Source organism: Leucopleurus acutus (assembly GCF_964270905.1).
Source record: "Leucopleurus acutus genome assembly, chromosome: 7".
NCBI lineage: Eukaryota > Metazoa > Chordata > Mammalia > Artiodactyla > Delphinidae > Leucopleurus > Leucopleurus acutus.
In genome coordinates this window covers 72,200,988-72,220,718 of record NC_139150.1, presented here as the reverse complement: position 1 = coordinate 72,220,718, position 19,731 = coordinate 72,200,988, and the positions used below count along the sequence as shown (strand labels likewise).

General features: G+C 39.4%; 1 protein-coding gene across 7 annotated transcripts in view; it reads left to right on the top strand.

Moving 5' to 3' along the window:
* ELAVL2 (ELAV like RNA binding protein 2) overlaps window positions 1-19,731 on the top strand; it is a gene marked incomplete at both ends in the record, with an annotated part of 129,145 nt that overhangs the window by 91,146 nt on the left and 18,268 nt on the right. For all 7 annotated transcript variants that reach the window (XM_082843391.1, XM_082843395.1, XM_082843394.1 and 4 more), the window contains one exon: window positions 428-531. In XM_082843391.1, the coding sequence (XP_082699517.1) occupies window positions 428-531 (104 nt within the window). The remainder of the gene's footprint in view (window positions 1-427; window positions 532-19,731) is intronic.

Genomic DNA, 19,731 nt, shown 5'->3' with positions numbered 1-19,731 from the left:
TCTTGGTTGATGCTTTTTGCTTTCCAATTTTATGGGTAAGGAAACTGAAGCTGAAAAAGTCGTGCCCATGAAGCCCACACAGCAGCTCAGCGGAGACTTGCACCCACAGTTTCCGAAGCTGAATGTTGCCTTGCTGCTGGGCGCTCTGGCTCAGGCAGGACATGTATGATGGAACACTTTGGGTATGTGTGTTTTTTAAACAGCACAGCTTGCTGAGTTCTAACTGATGTTTAAACTTGCAACTGTAATAGACAGGAGATGAAAAAAGGCCACATGTATATTTCTAGAAGAATTAATGTAGACTTTTTTTTTCTATTGAGAGAATGTGCTGGCATTAATGACAAGACCATATGCCAGAATGAAAGTGGATGTCTGTCATCAGTGGTGTAGAGCTAACGTATGCCTTTTTCCCATTCCCTTTCATTAGGGCAGAGCTTGGGATATGGCTTTGTGAACTACATTGACCCTAAGGATGCAGAGAAAGCTATCAACACCTTGAATGGATTGAGACTTCAAACCAAAACAATAAAAGTAAGTTTATGGTTTTTTTTTTTTTTTAATATCTGCTTGCAGAACAGAGGTTAAAAGAATTAAGGTCCACTTGCAGTTCTTTCCTTTATTCATTTTGTGCCCATATGGACACTTCTCTGGGAGGCATAGCAGAATTTTTTTGTTTGTTGCATGATGAGGGAAACTTTATTCATGAGTACTACATGTAATTACTTACGTGTTAACAAAGGGACAGAGCAGCAACTTTCTCAGATAAGTACTTTATGAAACTTACTGAATTAAATTTCCTTCTTTGATAGAGAATTACTTGCCTATAACTTGAAGAAACCTTATACCATTTCTTCTAGCACAGGGGTTGGCGTTCTTGTTCTGTGAAGGGCCAGGTAGTAAATATGTTAGGCTTTGCCGGCCGTGCAGTCTGTGTCACAACTTCTCAATTTTGCCCTCATAGCTTGAAAGAAGATATAGCCTCCATATGAACAAATAGATGTGGCTGTGATCCTATAAAACTATATTTATGGGCACTGAAACTTGAATTTCATGTAATCTTCATGTGTCACAAAATAGTCTTTTAATTTTGTCCCAATCATTAAAAAATGTAAAAATCATTCTTAGTTCTTGGGTCATAGAAAAACATGTCCTTGGGCTGTAGCTTGACTCTGTTCTGGCAGATTCAGTTTACTTTAAGGAGACTGACTAGAAGAGTGTACATGCCACACAGGTTATTTTTTCTGTTACAGTTTTCTTTTCAAGACAAATGGTAAATAATTTTATGGATGTTTTTCCTGCTTTTTTTAATTTTTGAAATTCTGATGTAAATTCTCTCTGGATAAGAAGTTAATCCAGTTTGCTGTGTAGATTTCTTTTCCTTTAGAATATGAAAGGGACGTTGCCTCTGGCAGAAGCTTAGTTCACGTGCCATCAGTTTTCCCTCTCCTGCCCAGTGCATCAGTCTTTCTCACTGAGTCTGGATGAGGCTCCCAAGTATTTTTTTCAAAATAGTGTTCCAGACAACCTCTGTCAATTGACTCAAGTTGGAACCTATTTTCCACCCTTGATTTAAGAACTCAGCTCAGACCATCGCCTGGAGTGGTAAGGGGAAGTTAGTCACAGCTGACTGTGGTATCCATCTTGCTTAGAGACGTGTCTAGAAGATTTCTGCTCATTTTCTCAGGTATCTGGAAATGCAGTGTCATCTTTGTGCTTAAAAGTTGCTTCTCTCAGGGCTTCCCTGGTGGCGCAGTGGTTGGGAGTCCGCCTGCCGATGCAGGGGACATGGGTTCCTGCCCCGGTCTGGGAAGATCCCACATGCCGTGGAGCGGCTGGGCCCGTGAGCCATGGCCGCTGAGCCTGCGTGTCCAGAGCCTGTGTTCCGCGACGGGAGAGGCCACAACAGTGAGAGGCCCGCGTACCGCAAAAAAAGAAAAAAAAAAAAAAAGTTGCTTCTCTCAGAGTTGTCAGTTAAGGTAATTCACTAGCCCTGGGTAGTTTTGACATCTTGTTCTTTGTATTTTTTGGCCCAGAGGGAAAATGCCTCCCACCACTGTCTCATCTAAAGGAAACTGTATTCAGTGGCCCCCAAATATACTTGGATGTAAGATGTCCGAGATTCTGCATGTTTCTTGGTCAAGAAAATGTCCTACGTACAAAACGTCTGATTATTAGATTTCTAATCCATTCTAAGATTGCAAACACTTGTTTATTTTGACCTTGTTTTTTCAATCTGGATGATTTTTTCTAATTGTCCACACTTCTTTGCACGCTCTCTGTTTGTGTCACAGAGATTAACCTTTTAATAGTACTGTTAAGTGTAATGATCAAGTGTCCTTAAAAAGAAGACATCCAATGTCCAGTTACCGTCAGATTGTTTTGGGAATGCTGTATCCTACAGCAGATTTTTGTGAGGCTCCCAACTTAAACTAACTTCAGGATTGCTGCTAATTTATCGTAGTTTTGAGGTCTTGAGTTGTGGTTAAGAAGAAAATGGAATAGATGGTTGGATTGACATACCCTTTTCTCCATTCCAGAAGTATCACCCTCATTTCATTCTACTGAGTCAGCTCTTTTGCTCTAAATCGGTTCTTTTGCAGTAAGGTCCACGAGAAGGTAGAAATGCAGGGGAAACAGGTCTCCATAGAAGAAATACCCATGGCCTGCACAGAGACCATTGGTGACAGCTGCTTCCTCACTGTCCATCACCCGGCCTTCTCTTCAGGGCCCAGCTGCTCAGGCAGAATACGTGGAAGAAAGGACAGTAATGCCTTGTGGCTTTTATACCACATGTGGCATCTGCTACTTTTCTTTGGATTTTCTGAGATGGGGGTGGAGGTGGTGGGTAAGCAGCAGGCTACTTCTTTCCCCACCCCCATTCAGTTCCTGCAAAGATACCAGATAACAGCTGGTGTCCTCAATTTGGCCCACATTTCTCTGAGGCAAAGCAGACCATTTTCCAAAACTACCTAGCACCATTTTTGTCTATTTGTTCTTTCTATGTGTGTTTTTTTCCCCCTTATTTTCAGTTAGATGTGTCTTGTGTTCTTATACAACATCTGAGCCAGGTTTTTCCTAGTGTTCACTGCTCTAAGTACCCTTTGGAAGTTGTATTTAAGCCTTTCCGGTCCCTATTCTGTAAATTAGTCTCTTTTTCCTTTCTCCAGTCCGTCCTGGTTGTGGCCGTCAAAAAACACCACTTTCCTCATATTGCTTCTCACTCAAAATTCTCTCATATTTTCCCCTACTCTTTACCATATCATTTGGCTTAACTTTGGAGTGACCCAGTGTTATTACTGTTCTCTGTGGTAGTCAGACTGGCTTTTTGCTTGCAAGTGGATCTTATTCCCAGCCTCTGCATATATGCTCGTACAGCTCCCACTTCCTGGCATACTCTTTCTCACTCAGTTTATTTTTTATTTATTTTTAAAAATAAATTTATTTATTTATTTTTGGCTGCGTTGGGTCTTTGTTGCTGTGCACGGGCTTTCGCTAGTTGCGGTGAGCGGGGGCTACTCTTTGTTGCTGGCGGGCTTCTCATTGCGGTGGCTTCTCGTTGCGGAGCACGGGCTCTAGGCATGCAGGCTTCAGTAGTTGTGGTGCGTGGGCTCAGTGGTTGTGGCTCGTAGGCTCTAGAGTGCAGGCTCAGTAGTTGTGGCGCACGGGCTTAGTTGCTCCGTGGCATGTGGAATCTTCCCGGGCCAGGGCTCGAACCCGTGTCCCCTGCATTGGTAGGCGGATTCTTAACCACTGCACCACCAGGGAAGTCCCTCTCACTCAGTTTAACAGCAATCATCTCATCTTTTAGAGCCTGTGTGAAGTTCTTTCTTCAGCTGCTGCCTTCCTGGATTCTAACTCGTGTTGGGTTCCCCCCTTCTTTGTTCTCTTTACCCATGAGGAATCACAGAAGTTTTGGGGTCGAAGGGACCCATATATGATTTAGACTTAAGCACTAACCTCTGCCCCCAGTAAAAGAGTTGAGACCTAGGTAGTGGTCATAGAGTTTAGCTTAGACCAGGCAGTTGAAGACAGAGCTGTGACTCAAATCCTTGTCTTTTGATATCTACACTAAAACTCTTGCTGTGACACCATGCTTTCCGTTAGAAAGCTGCAGTAGATTAATTCATGTATACGTTATGTACAAGTGTACAAGTGTTTGTGCACCCTTGGGTTCAGGTTTCTCATATGTCTTCCAGACCACCTAGCATTTATGCATTTTATAGATTGGAATATTAAAACAGTGAATCAAGTGCTGTGAAAGGTGGTTTATTTAGCAGTTTCTCCTGGGGCTTCCTAGTAGCATTAGCCCAGTAGGTTTTGTGCAATAGAGGGATGGTATGTTGAATAAATGACAAATATTCAGTATTTCTGCAATGAGTAAAGCAAAGTCCCTCAGGCACTGTGAAATCCTAAAGCAGTTATTCCCAAACTTGGTTGTATCAAAATCACAAGGAGAGTGAGTGAGAAGTACAGGTTCTGGGACCTACTTCAGACCTACTCAATCAGTGTCCAGAGGTGAGATGCAGGAATCTGTTTTTAATATGCTTTCTAGGTAATTTGTGACAGTGAGTCTAAGACCTAGCACTTAGAAACTACCAAAATGTATGTTTTTTTTGAATAGATGGTTTCTCTAAACACTTGGTATTTTTGCATGCAAAGTTTCATTTGTCTTCATCTTTTACCTTGATAATCTTCTTCTGGATAATTCACTTAACTGGAATATTAACCATGCTTTTTTTTTGAGCGTGCTGAATGCTAGTTTAGTATTTGGAGTAAAAAGCAGTTCATGCAGTTTTCACTTTTTAAGAGGTGTGGCTTAGAAATTAGAAAAACTTAATATGTTCACCTTATGTTAGAGGTTTATTTATTATAAATAGCAGTATTCATAGGTTAAAGGTTCAAGATGAGGATCACTTTTTTTTTTTTGTGGTACGCGGGCCTCTCACTGTTTTGGCCTCTCCCGTTGCGGAGCACAGGCTCTGGACGCTCAGGCTCAGCGGCCATGGCTCACGGGCCCAGCCGTTCCGCAGCATGTGGGATCTTCCCGGACCGGGGCACGAACCCACGTCCCCTGCATCGGCAGGCGGACTCTCAACCACTGCGCCACCAGGGAAGCCCAGGATCACTTTTTTTTCCTGGTTGGGTTAATGTCCCAGCAGCTTACATTGCTGGTGACATCACACCATCCTTGAACTGCACAGGAGACAGTCATGATGGGTTAAGCCTACCCACGTTGTCCCTAATAATCAGCTGGTAAATAAAGTGGATATTACAAGATGTTTTTAACGTTTGATATTAAGGAGGGTAGTAAAAAGGGAGTATATGCACAATTCTTTCCAATCCTAAAGGAAAATGTATTTTTTTTTGCCTAGGTTAATGGCATCAGACTTAAATTCATAATTAGCAGAGTAAAAGCATTCATTTCTGAAAATACTTAGACTTTCCCCCCACATCAAGTACTGTGAATAAGAGAATATCACATACACAGTAAAATGGATATCTTGACTCCCAGCATCTCTTCCAACTCCTCCCCCTCCTACAACGGGCCTAGGAAGCTTTATTCCACAAAGTGGGCTTGCTTCATCTGAAAGTAGTAGGAGCTATTATCTCAAGGAATAGAGAACTTTTCAGCATTATTGATAGGTACTACCCTTAGAAATCCATGTCTTTTGTCTCACAACAGAAGAAACCCTGTCTAGAAATGCTATCAGCGTAGAAAAACTGCCTAGATTTGGTTTTGATTAAATCGATTTTTCTTAATCATTCAGGTGTAAGTCAGATTAAATCTTACCTTGGCTTAAAAATTAATTGACATGCATTAATTTGGAATTTCTCATATTAAATTAATTAAATTGCCATTTCAGTCTCTATGGAAAAACTGTTATAAAAATTGGAATATTAATTACAAATAGTAATATCTATTCCTTAAAGTGTTCAGTTTATTAGAGAGCAATTAAGTAAAGCTTAATAAACCTTTATTCTAAGCGACTGTATTGCTTTTAATTTTTTGTTAAATTTATACCATTTCCTAGCTTATCCTTTTCTCAGTAAATGTCATGTTTGTAGACTCTTTTGCTGTTTAGCATGAACTATATCCTTAATCTAGGAGGAATATAGAACTACATTTCTGAAATCTTACCCTCCCTGGCATTGCTTAAGTGATTTAACTGGCTCTGTAATCTTGGACTTATCTTTTAACCATTTAAGTTTCTATCTATATCTGTAAAATCTTTAAAATTAATGAATTAACTTATCACTGAGTATGTTTATTACCTGACTCTTAACTTTCCGTAGTCTTCCAAATTGCATATTAAGAAAAGGTGTAACTGTTTTTAATGAACTCATGGTTATCATATAGAATGGTTTAGTTGAGAATGCATTTAGAATGAAATGCAGCACCCTGTCCTGAGGAGGTAACAATTTTAACCGTTTCCCTTTGCCACTGTTGAATGTGTAGCAGCCACGGTAAAATTCATACTGGAAACACTTTTCTGGCTCAACCTTCTTTTTGGTTCAGGATTATCTGGGATGGGGTTGGTTTTTATTCATCATTTAAGTTGTTCATTTATAAATGTTCTGAACATGAGGAAATATCTTGTAGATAGACAGCATAAATCTGCTCCCCACTGTAGAGAAGGAAAGAGCATGGAAGCAGGAATGGGAGAGTGAAGCTTGGCTACAGGCTTGCCTCTTGGTGGGTGCTCTGTTTAAAATATCTGCAGCACCATTCTGGGGTGTGAGTTTTATAATAGTAGGAAAGCTGAGAGTTCATACTTTTGTCGGAAGTTTGAAAGCGGGTGTTAGGGAAATCACATAGATTAGCTAGAGGAGAAAGCTGGGTGGGGGTGATGCAGAAATGAGCCTGAGAGCAGTTAGGGATCCGAAAAGGTATGGTACGTGTGGTTTTATAGTGTATGTGAGGGAGAACCACCAAAGAGTTTTGAGCAGAGTAGTGACGGAATTGGACTTGAGTGTTTATTAGGAGGGGAAGATCTGCTTTGCATTTAACTCCACATCTCTCTGAGCATCTCAAGCCACCCTAGTGTTCTTGTGGCTTATGTAGTTGATATTTCCCTTGAAGGTACAAAGTGTAGGTGCTTGTAGAAGAAGTGTGGGCTTCACAAATTTATAAAGCATCTTCTATAAAGTACCCATCAGTTCAACACTTGAGTACAGATCATCATTTACCTTTTACCTTGACCAGATTTGGAAATTTTGAAAGTAATAGTCTGAAGGACAGGCCTCAGATTAACTGGCAACTTTTGAGACGTTATCCTAAATTGTTATTTAGCTGGTCAGATCTCTGAGGAGAGACAAAAAAGTTGAAAATGTGGAGGCAAAAATGGAAACTTTGAGTAAATGATTTCTTTGCCTTTTAAAAAATATAGACTGAGTGCATGTTTTTCTAACTTCATTTTTAACCCGTGGTCTGGAACTTTCTAGAGCCATGTGCCAAATTTTAAGTGTACTGCCATATCTGATTATCAGAAACTCTTCAGTGCATTTAGATAAAATTCTTGTATCTATATTGAGTCCAGTTTACATAGTCCTTATATGAAATGAGGAATAACAGATTTTTTTTGAGTAATGTGTAATTTGTATAATGCACATCATATGTTTTGTGGAATGATTTATTTTCAGCTTTGATTTTTTAAAACATAAAAAGCCCCAGAGATTTTTACTTATCTCAGGGACCTAGCAGGGTCCAGACTTTGTTTGTCCTGACTTCAGGCCTGTTGTGTTACTTCTGCTCCTTACAAGCTTTGTCCATATTGGGAATTAGACATTTGAAAGTTCCTAGAGGGCAATAACTTGGCATTCTCTGAACAGCTTTTCTGTAGATACTTTTCCACAGTTGTTGGAGCAGAGGCTGAGACTGTACAGAGGAAAGGATGAGGAGGATGGTTCCTGGGGGCAGGGTCCTAGCTTACTTCCTGTCCATCCCTGCTTGTGAGCCATGGAGGGTGGTGGTGGGAGAGTCTTAGCAGCTGAACTAACCCATTTTCCTTGGGAGAGATTTTATAGATCACTTTATTACCCAAGCATGGCCCTACATTTCCTGCCTGTTTCATAAACGTACATCAGCAAAGGCATTTCTGCAAGGCACTGTTAGCACTTGTCTGCTTAACTTTTCTACTGCTCTTTAAGGGTAGGGTAGGACTTGTTGTTGTTCACGTATAACTCAGGAGAAGTAGTGCTGGGTCAGTTTGGTGGCTTCAGTCTGTTCTTCCAGAGCTAGCTGGAGAGGTTAAGATAGGTGTGCTACCTTCTGAAAAAGTCTCTTAATTCCTTGCTCTATCTGCTTTGTATAGTATTTTCATAGGACTTTTATCCTTTTGCTTGTCTGGATTCATGCCAAAACAATAGTCTCTTGTAGCCAAATACTCCCTTTGGCCAGTGAAAGGAAGCTCAGGTTAAGGGACTTGTTCAAAAACGATATAGCTAATAATAGTACTACTAGGACCAGAAATAGGCCACATTGGCTGATGCCGGCACCTTTTATGGTTTTCTTTCCGTTTCACATTATTGATGTTCAAGCGTCCATACACTATAAACAAACTGAATATTCTCTTGAGGACCTTGATTTGGGGCTTTTAGCGTCCTGAGATTTTCTGAACCAGGCCTCTGTTAGGTGCGAGGGAGTGGAGCTGTGCCTGGTGGTAGAAAAACTCTTTCAGGCTGTGCACGTGAGACAGCCAGACCTCCGGTTTGAGAAGAAAACTGGTATCTGGAGGTCCTATTTAGCAGATAGGTGAGTTAACATCGATTTAAGTATTTCAATGGTAATGGACAGTAAAAGAAGCATTATAGTAAGTTTTTGAAAATCTGTTTTATAGGAGACCACTCATTCTTCAAGAATGTTTTTCTGGTAGGTTCCTTTTGAGTCCTAGATGCTAGTTTAAAAATCACAGAAAAGTGCATTTGTCTCTCTTTACATTTGTGTGGGCTCTTTACAAAAGCATGTGTAGTCGATTTTCTTTCACTCCCACCTCTGCCAGGTTTTCCTGTAATTGCCTTTAGCATCAGTTCTCAGCCATAAGTACTACATCAGAATTCCTGGTGGAGCTTTTGCTTCGGGAAGTTTCTTGGCATGCTGTTTATGAGCAAGCAAGAGAGGCGGCTATATTTTGAAAACAATACAGGAAATCGGTTACTTACCCCTGTCCCTCCCACCCCACCCCACCCCACCTTTGAAGAACTCCTTGAAATGCTGCATCAGGACGTGGAGTCACAAGTCCTGGGTTCGTGTTCTGCTCTTGCTCTGTTGGCCTAATTCGCTCATTTATAAAATGGTAGAGATGGTCCCAGGTTACATAGTTCCGGTGAAACGATTGGCTTGACATCTAGAGGTAGAAAATACTTGTGTTGACCTGTTGTTTTCAGAGACAGAATATCAAGAATATTCCATTGTTTTTCAGTCTGCATTTTCTATATTAAAGTGGTATTTTAGAAGTCTAGTTGGGGAGGAATTAAAAAGCTACTTTTACTCTGAAGAAAGTAGTCACAATGTTTAATTCTTTGGTTCAGTTTTGTTGGATATTTTTAAAATGGCTCTAGTTACCTTGTGTTATAGAGAAGTAGATTTTGAAAAAAATAAATCATGCTAATAGGCTTTCTTTTGGGTCATTAGTACCAGGTTACCTCCTCCCAGGGGAATGAGAAGTTTAATCCTTCCTGCATAGGTTCTGGGCTTGCTAATGAGTCTTGAAATGACCCACAGGTGAGCCGAAGGAAGGGCAAGCAGAGTGCCTGCCTGGCCCTGGAAACTTATAATTCAGAAAATGCTTTAGTTTCCACAAATTTTGTTAAATGACTCTTTAGAAATTTGACCACTTCTGACCACCCAAACGACCCTGTTCACCTTCCTAGAAAGATTCCAGAGCCATTGAGAGAGGCTCTGACCTCATAGAATCAAGCACAGCAGCCTTTTCGAGACTGGCTATACTGATGGGCTCCCCAACCCAGCTGAGCCGCTTGCAGCAGGTCCGATTCTTAGAAATACCTTTGGATGGGTTTTATGGGCTTTGCTTTACTTTTGCATTTTTGTATTTGTTGGTGATTTATAGTCACATATACTTTCAAGCTACCTGGGAGTTTGTGTTATTCAGAAACCAACACTGGTGGATGGTGAAGAGAAGGGCTTGACATCTGTAATTTTTATGAGCTCTCCAGGAAACCCAAACACGCCCCAGAGTTTGAGACTTTTACCTATTTAAAATCCCTCAACATAAGAGACTGCTAAAACTTTAATGTTCATCAAAATCACTGGAGTGGTCTGGTTGATAAAATGCAGATTTCTGGACCCTAGTCAAGACTTACTGAATATGATTATCTACAGAGTGAGGCCAAGGAAATTGTAGTTTAACAAGCACCACAGGTGATTCTTAGCAGGTGGTGGCCTGACCTGAGAGCCATTGTTTAGTGGACCTTAATAGTTTACACTTGGTTAGGTCTCTGGTGCTTGCTTCAAAACAAATCTATTGATACATGTAAGTAAGATTTTCATTTGTGGGTCCTCTCATAAGCTATCTGGAATGCTTGTGATTAACAGGTGTAATTTTAATGAATATAATGTCATACTTACCCTTTCTCTCACACACATTCATTCTCTCTGTCTCTCATACACAGATGCGCGTGCTCATTTTCAGAGCATTTGAATGTCATTAAATACTTCTAGCGTTACAAGTACGTAAACATCATTTAATGTTTGATTCTGAGAGTGGAGAATTTGCCGCATGGTTCTTCTGGGGCTCATTCATTTACAATGGGTATTTCATAGTATAGAGTTTAGGACTTGAATTTTATGATCCAAGATGGTTGTGAATCCTTAGATTATGGAGGTTGCTTTTACAATACAATAAAAGTTTGTCTCATTTTTATAAACTTCTAGCAACACTCCTGACCCACCCTCCCTAGTATCTGGATACTTGAACTTTCTAGTCAGGGTCTGAATAAATGGGAATGTGCTCTTATCATAAAGGACTCTTACACATAGCATGTTGAAAATATTTAAAGAAAAAAAATTTACTGTGTGCTACCTTAATGTATAAACCTTTTGACCTATAAACTGTATTTTGTCCCAAAGCTGTGGGAAAGTAGTGTGTGCATACTGTTGCCCAAAGGCTTAGTATGTCTCTGTTCTGCTCAGATTTGCAAAAATGGGTTAATAAGTACTTGTCACCAACTTGCAGGGTTTTCCTTAGTGTTCTTCTTCATTAACCAGTGTTCTTGGGGGAATTGTGAAATATGCATTGTCTGCAAACTACTCTGAAGCACAAAGTCAAATGAACTGTGAAGGTGAGGGCTAAAAACACCTCTCTCACCTTTGTACTTTGTTCTTTGAGTATTAAAGAACATTGATCTGCCAAGTGGCAAAGGGGATACTATTTGGTGGTTTAATTACAACCAGTGAATGTTATTGATGCTATCAATCAGTGAGACCCAGGGAAAGGGCATGGTGCCAGACCATTCTGGCTCCCAACAGTGTAATTAAATACCGTAGAACTGGATTCTCAAGGTAAAGTGAGGTCATCTGAAGCAGGGGAACACTTTGTCTTGCAACAAAGGTAAAGGTGGTTATCTCCTCCTTGCTTCCCCTCTTTACATTTCTGGAGGAGTTCTATGAATGGCAATGAATGATATACAGTCTCTTCTTTGTGTACAGTTAAGGTTGTTGGTGTTTTCCTTAAAAACCCTCTCTCATAAAATCTTCACAACTGTCATACAAAAGGCTTTAGGAGTACAGTAATTACTTTCTGTTAAAGCTGTTTGGGGGAATATATAGCTCAGGTGTCTAATAGATATTTGGAGAATCAGAGATTGTCTTTGAATGAGACTATTAGTCCCGCAAATCAGCTCATTTAAAAAAGCTTTCCCCATGATTATTCTCTAATGTCTAATCATGTTGAGAGAAAAATATCTTGGTAGGTTTGAAGTTATAAAACATTCAGTAATATTTCAGGGGTTATTCCTTTTAAATTATCTATTGAACACATTTTTCATAGTTGTATAACTTAAGTCAGGTCTACAAAATATATGTAGGTAAAACTTTCTTTGGCTCTGGGGAAGGCTTTTAATAACATTTCTATTATCCTTTTACTGTATGTTTTATACACACACACACACACACACACACACGTATCTGTTGCACAAATCTCCATCTAGGCCTATTTGAGAGGTAAGAAATGCCATAGCTAATCCAAAATGTTTTCTGTTACTGCCTCTTTTTTTTTTTTAATCGATGTATAGCTTATGATGATCAAGGCTTATTTACCAAAGACAGTCTACCCTTGAAAGAGATTTTGGTTTCCTAATTTTTTTTTTTTGAGAGTATAAGTGCATACACACACACACCAGATCCCCGACGAATGGGTCAAAACAAGCCCTAAAACAATAAATCTTGGCTATTGTAGTATCCTTGTAATACAGGTATGGATTGCAGACTGTTTATATTTCTAACAGGTGTTTGAAGGGGGATTGTTGAAATAAACTATCTTCTCCTTTGTTTAAAAGAGGAAGATCGTTAGAAATTTTCCTTCAGAAGTTTGAGGAATACTTTTTTAACATACATTAAAGGTTTAGTAAAAGAGTCTCATCCTATTACAGCCTTATTACATTATATGGAACTATAACAAGACCAGTGGGTCAGTCTCCAAGTTTGTAGGGAAGGTCATGTGCTTTAAAAGTTATTATGTTCATTATACATGTGCTTTTCCCCCCGCTTCTCCCCCACCCCAAAGGCAAAGATATCAATCATAATATTAAAAAATAATTAATTGCAAATTACTGTAAGACTGTACAGTCATGGTTATACAATCTTGGATAGGGAACACCTATGAGTAATTAATTAATTCTGGAGGCATTTTGAGTGGTTAGTATGTACCAGCCAGCTTTGCTAAATGTTGGAACAGTGCTAAAATGTGCCAAGATGTAGTCTTGTCCTTGATGTCATTGTGTAGCAGGGGAGACAGCACTTGCTTTATGTGACCATTATTTGGATGTATGGTAAGTGAATGCAGAGTGCAATGGAAAAGGATATGTCACCAGCTGTTGAGAGGCCTCTGTAATGGTTTCAGAGATGATAGGGTTTTACAAAATAGGATTTATCAGGGAGAGAAAGAAGAAAGATATTGCACATGAAGGAATGTCTCATCCAAAGACACAGAGGCCTTTATGTGACATGTACTTTTTTGGAGGACACTTGCATCTAAAAACTGTAAGTGTGCTTGTTCTATCAAGTAATAACCTTCTACAAAAATGATTGGTAGAAAAATTTGATCCATCCTAGCCCCATATTTTACATTTATCCTTTTTAAGTGGAGACCTAATTTATAAGAGGAACTATAGGAATGAATTTGGGGCAGATTAATTCATTTGTTCATAGACACATATCTGCCTTGTTTTGAAAAGATCCACTGTGACCTTTGAGACTCATTTAAGATATTTACAGATGGTACCAAGAAGAAATTTCTCTGTGGAGTATTTAGTGTACACACAGAGATAGGATCATTATAATTTCATTACAGTATGTATAAGTAGGTCAGAGAAGACTCAGATATCTGAGGTAACATTGCAGTGAAGCAGTTTTTTTCTTCTAGTTATAGAACAAAAGGAAACTTATTGTAGATGGTATTCAAATTAACTTTTTTTTAATTGCCACACTGATTTTTGACTATTCTCCTCACCTAGCTTATGATGGAAAAACTATCTCAGTATTGTATATGTATATGACAAACGCATATACATTTCTGTAACCTGTTACTCCCCTGCTTATAAAAGCTTCACCTTGACGTTTAGGGCTCTACCATTACTATTCCAGTGTTGTCACTGTCCTATAGAAATTTTTATCCTGTCACATCTGGGTTCTTTACCCTTGAAGATGCAAGTCTGACTCTTACCTCCTGCCTTGCTTGGGTCATCCCTGCCTATACTGCCTTATACCACCATCATTACTTACCAAGTTTTATTTGGCCAACAAAGCACTTATTTTTCGCTGCACGTTACCTTTCTCTCCTATTCGGTGGTCTGCTCTCTGAGGGCAGGCATCTTCATCTTCGGAGCACGTCACAGAAAACTTATGCTTTTGTCTGTAATTTCTGAATGAGGAAGTTTCTATTGTTCACAAGAAAGAGTGGGAGACCTGCTCTATGTACTCAAAGATGGGAAAATTCACAATTTAAGTGAAATTAAAAGTGAAACTGTGGCTTCCTGTTAGGTGTTAGGATTCAGTGAAGATACGGGCAAATGATGGGTGTATAAGGGACCTACTGGCTTTTTTTTTCTTTTCTACAATAAATGAAGATTTAGCTGTTATTTTTTTACGTGAGATTTTCTACATAATGCACATGAGCCTGTGTTGTTGTCTATCATCTGTGTCTCTTCCGTATATTCTTTCTCTCTCAAACCTTAGATGGAGTATGTGAAAGTCCTAGAATGTGTAACCTACCAAAATTGGACTGTTGAGAACCTTTTTCTTTTTCCACACGTTACCAACCAGTAAAAAAAAAAAAAACTAATTAGCTTTTATTCTAAACAGCTCCAGTTTACTTATATCACATGTAGTGTGTAGTCCCTTCTTTAGGTTTAACTTTGTAACTCAGCTATTTGATCTGTTGACAGTGCCTTAGACACGCTAGATGCTCAAATATTACATAAATTATATTTTAAGTTTATTTTAGGGGATAAAGTTGTGACAGATATCCTGATAGTATGGTTTTTGTTGGAGATTGTGTCTGATGAAGTTTCAGAATCTTGAAAGAACCCTTAAGAGCTTTTACTGCAGAATAGCTTTCTAAGAATTGGGTGAGTACGGCTATTTTTCTATAAGCCAATTTAACTTGTATTGTTTCCAGTGAAGCACAAAAAGCCAGATTGTTTGGACAAGCATCACACCTTCTAGTCATCTTGTCTGAGAGGTACTTCAGAAATAGCCCCTGCAGGAGGCCGTGGAATAGATTCACTCAGCAGGTATTGGAGTGCTTACTTGGTAGATGGGGCTATCCATACATACACACATATAGGCAGCCCTCGGGTTCACATCTGCAGATATGGAGGGCTGACTCTCTTTGTTGTACTACACTGTTCTATTGAGGACCTTGAGCATCTGTGGATTTTGGTACCCACAGGGGCTCTTTGGATACTGAGTGATGACTGTATGTATAAGAATAAGTTTCAACCCTTTAGGAGCTTAAAGCCTAATACTGTAAAAGCGTTGTAAGTGAATTGCAGTGCTCCCAGTTACTTGGGGGCAGCAGGGAGGCTCTGAGGCAGTCTGCTGCTCTGGTAGTGTTGGAGAAGCCCAAGCACATCTGGGTATTGAGTCCTAAGTACTGAAATTTCCCTTCTCTAAATCTCTCTAACGTCCTCAGAGTATATTTAGTGAAAGTGTCTAAAATGAAAAATTTACAATTCTCCCTGCTAGTGTAGGATTCTTAGTGTTTTTTCATAGTGTGAATTCACATTGAGTCATTAGACCCTGGTTTCTTGGTGACTCTTGTAACCATCCCATATTCAGAAACATTCATGTAACCCTAATCTAACTTGATGTTAGGCTCTATTTCATGTAGTCCATTTATTGTGTCTACTACTGTCTACCAAAAAAGTATCCTGTTTCTCATTCTGCATTTCACATTAAGCTCTAAGAGACCTCTGAGAGGGAGTGAAGAAGTAGGAGGATTTGATATGTGGCAGTTTCTTTGGAGAAATTGTTGGCTTTTCTTATCAGCCCATTTAAAGATGCTGGATGGGAATTCCCTGGCAGTCCAGTGGTTAGGACTCCACACTTTCACTGCCGAGGGCCTGGGTTCGATCCCTCCGGTTGGGGAACTAAGATCCCACAAGCGGCACGGTGCAGCCAAAAAAAAAAGATGCTGGATGTTGACCCTGTGTACGACAGTAGGATGGTCTTTCCATCATGCTTTGTTTCTAGGATGGCCTTTCCATCATACTTTGTTTCAGCCAGGCTTCAGGCTTTCCAACCTACTCATCTGCTCTTCTCTTAAAAAATATTTGTTTTGTAATATTGTAATTACAAATTTTATTGTAGTGAGAGTTTTGATAATAACTGCAATAGATTTGGAAGAAGCTTTACTTAATCTTTGAACTGCTTTTCTGTTAAAGTACATACATCTTCCTTGTGCCAAACCTCAGAGATACTGGTAATATTTGAGTTTTTTTCTTCCATAAATTGGGGCCTCTGATAATAATAACCAATTAATACCCTGGTTATGAGGATCAATTGAATTAATAAATGTAACATACCCAGGACAGTACCTGGCACATGGTAAGCACTTAATAAATACTAGGAGCTATCATCATCTGTATTGTTACATAATTTTATATATGTGAAATCATTATATTATGATGAAAACGTTATTATTGTTCTCCAGCTCTATGCTCTTAGTTTTATCATTCTGTTTAATCATTGTAAAGTCACTGTGAGGTAAGGACTATCATTAACATCAAATTACAAATAAAGAAATGCACACTTCAAAGGACCTAAGGAAATTATTCCCAAGTTATACAACTGGTGACAAAGCCAAGACCTGAACTTAGTTCTGTGAGACTCCATGCCCTATGATCTTACTCCCTTGTAACTTTGGAGAGTTCTAGTGCAAGCACCAGTTTCAGGCCACTAGTTCAAAATATGATCTCTTGTGGCCCGAATTTCACCAGTAATAGTGCATTCTCTTTTGCCGTAAGTTTTTTGACCTAGTACTAAACTAACTCGTGTTTGCCTCAATTCCAGCCTATTCATTATTCATGTTACTTGACGTTTCTAAAGATTATGTGGCCAAAGAAAGAGGCTCATTTCTCACTTTCGATATTAAAAGTAAGGGAATCTGCTTTCTTTTTTTTTTTTTGCGGTACACGGGCCTCTCACTGCTGTGGCCTCTCCCGTTGCGGAGCACAGGCTCCGGACGCGCAGGCTCAGCAGCCATGGCTCACAGGCCCAGCTGCTCCACGGCATGTGGGATCCTCCCAGACTGGGGCATGAACCCGTGTCCCCTGCATTGGCAGGCAGACTCTCAACCACTGCACCACCAGGGAAGCCCGGGAATCTGCTTTCTTAACCACTATTGAAAACAACTTAATATAGACAAAGCAGGAATGGATTCTTCGGTGGTTACAGCTGAAACTCCCATCTATTTTTTTTTTCCATGCCACTTTACTGTAATCACTTTCTAAAATTTTAATGAGCTAAGTGAAGGTATGGGATTGGAAATGGAATACGGAACCCTTTAAGTGACGGATTCCTGCTTAGACCTTGGAATGACTAATCTACCACCACTGCAGTAGTGGATATGATTTAACCACACACTGCATTCAGATGTCATATCCACTACCATCGCTCTACTTGTGTTTTATTTTTTGGTAAATTCTTTGCGTGCAAAGATCTTGAGGAATTTGGAAGGTATTTGTGGCCTCTCCAAGTTGCATTTCAAGAATATCTTTACCATGGACTTCCTGTTTGCTTTTACCAGCATGAGAGTCCTTGCTGAACCAACTGTGTACTACAGCCAAAGCAGAAGCAACAATAAAAGGACAGATACCTGCCAACTATGATAGTTTAATAAAAAATAAAGATGCCTGTCATGACAACCTATTTGGACCCTCATTTAATTGATGCACATGGATGAAACTGTTTTGGGTAACATTTAATAAACTCTGCTTAAGGTAATTTTTCAGAGGGTGTTTAAGATGTGAAAAGGGAAATCTAATCTGTCAAGTCCTCCGTTTATGATTAGTTGTGTCATACAGATTTCACAACCAGCATACTTTTGTTTTCCTATGGCTCTTTAGTAGTTTTAGTATTGTTTTTAACAGTGTCATATATGATCACTTATTCTTAGCTTCATTTTTAAGTTGGATATAAGAATCACCTGCCTTGAATTTTATTTAATGATGTTGCACTAAAACTTGGAAATGATGTGAAACTGGGAAAGTCCCTCTGGTGTAAAACATCCAGTTGCTGTTTTCCCTTTATCTTAAATGGTACGTGATTCTTTTAAAAGAAGAAGGTAAAGCGTGTTAGCCTCAGGATTCTTTTTTTGGCCACGAAGTGCACTGTATGAGATCTTAGTTCGTGACCAGGAATCGAATCCACGCCCCCTGCTGTGGAAGTGCGGATACTTAACCACTGGACTGCCAGGGAAGTTCCAGTCTCAGGATTCTTAGTTTGATTTATTTTTTTCTCTTCAACTCCCCTCACCCCTATTAGATTTTTCTCAAATATCTCATAAATCTCCTAAATAATTCTCAGGCACTACTAGTAGGAGAAATACAGTAACTGTCCTAAGGGAAAGACTCATTTGATGTATTTCAGATTTCCTTATGTATAAGAAAACATTTGGCAAAATTAAGGTTCTTTCCTTCTTGCATATCTTTTCTAGTATCTCCTTATAAATGTCTGATCATTTCTCTAGAAATTTGCATGGTTTCAGACTGTGTGTTGCAGCCAGTGGTGTAATGGAAAACCCCTTGACAAAGAGTCAAGACTCTGGTATTCTACACCCAACTCTTTTGCTCTGTGTCTTTGGACAAGTATGAAGTTTCCCTTTTTTTCTAAATACAAAGAGTTTGGACTAAATGATATCTGTATTTTTGCTCCAAAATTACGACACCCCCACCCCTGCAACATATAACTGTGTTTAAGGTTTTATTGCCTCTTGAGATTTGAATCCCCAGTTTACAAAATGAGATTTCATTTTTTTTTTTAATGTTTAGTGGAATCTACAGTCAAGTGTATTCAGAAAGTACCATCACATAGGATTTTTGGTATATTAGCAGATTGTGGCCTCTCCTAACTTTCTAGACAAGATTTCAAAAATAAAGTCTCCTCAATAAGTGTGTGATGATAAATCATCCTCATTACAATATATGTTTGGTAGGTACTAGGGTGAACAAAGAGGATAGAGACAAGGTTTCATATTTCAAGCAGTTAAGCCAGTCACAAGACACAGTAACAGATGAGTACATCTTCGTTTCCTCAGTATTTAAGAGAACAAGGCACATAATGCAGTGTGGGCACAGGTAAGGGGTACCCAGCTCAGACTAGAGTGGAGAGGATGGATGAGAGTTGACTTTAGAAACTAGGTGATGCCCAAGCAGAGTCTGAAGTGACGAAAATTTAGATGACTGGAAAGAGCAGCTTACACTAACACAGGGAAGTGAGAGCAGGAAGCTTTGGGAAACTACTGAAGGTTGTATGTGTTTATATAGAGAAGCTAGTCAGTACCCTGAGTATAATGGACTAAGAAACTTGAAATTAATCTTAAAGCATTAGGGAGTCCCTGAGAGATTTTAAGCACAGAATAACCCAGTCAAATGTATTTTGTGGTATCTGTGAACTTCTCATTTGAATCAAGACAATCTTTATATAGACTGAAAGCATTCAACCAACCCAGTCTCAGTAAAATTTGAGGTTCTGTGTGTGTTTTCCATGGATGCAGTATTCTGTATTCTTGGAATACCTCTTAAAGGCAACTGCTCTGATCTACAGTACCTTTACTAAGTCTTCCTGTTAGGTATGATTATTCCTTTTATCTCCAGCACCTTTGCTAGAGGGAATCTTTAATTTCTTATGGACTTACTTCTGTATGCTTTGTTCTCTCAAGTCTACTCATTTGCAGCCCTCTGTGAAACATGCTTGTCCTGTGCAAAACCTAGTCTTGGACGGATATGTGTATGTCTTGGTGTGTGTTTGAGACCTGTTCCTGGTAGGGTTTTGCG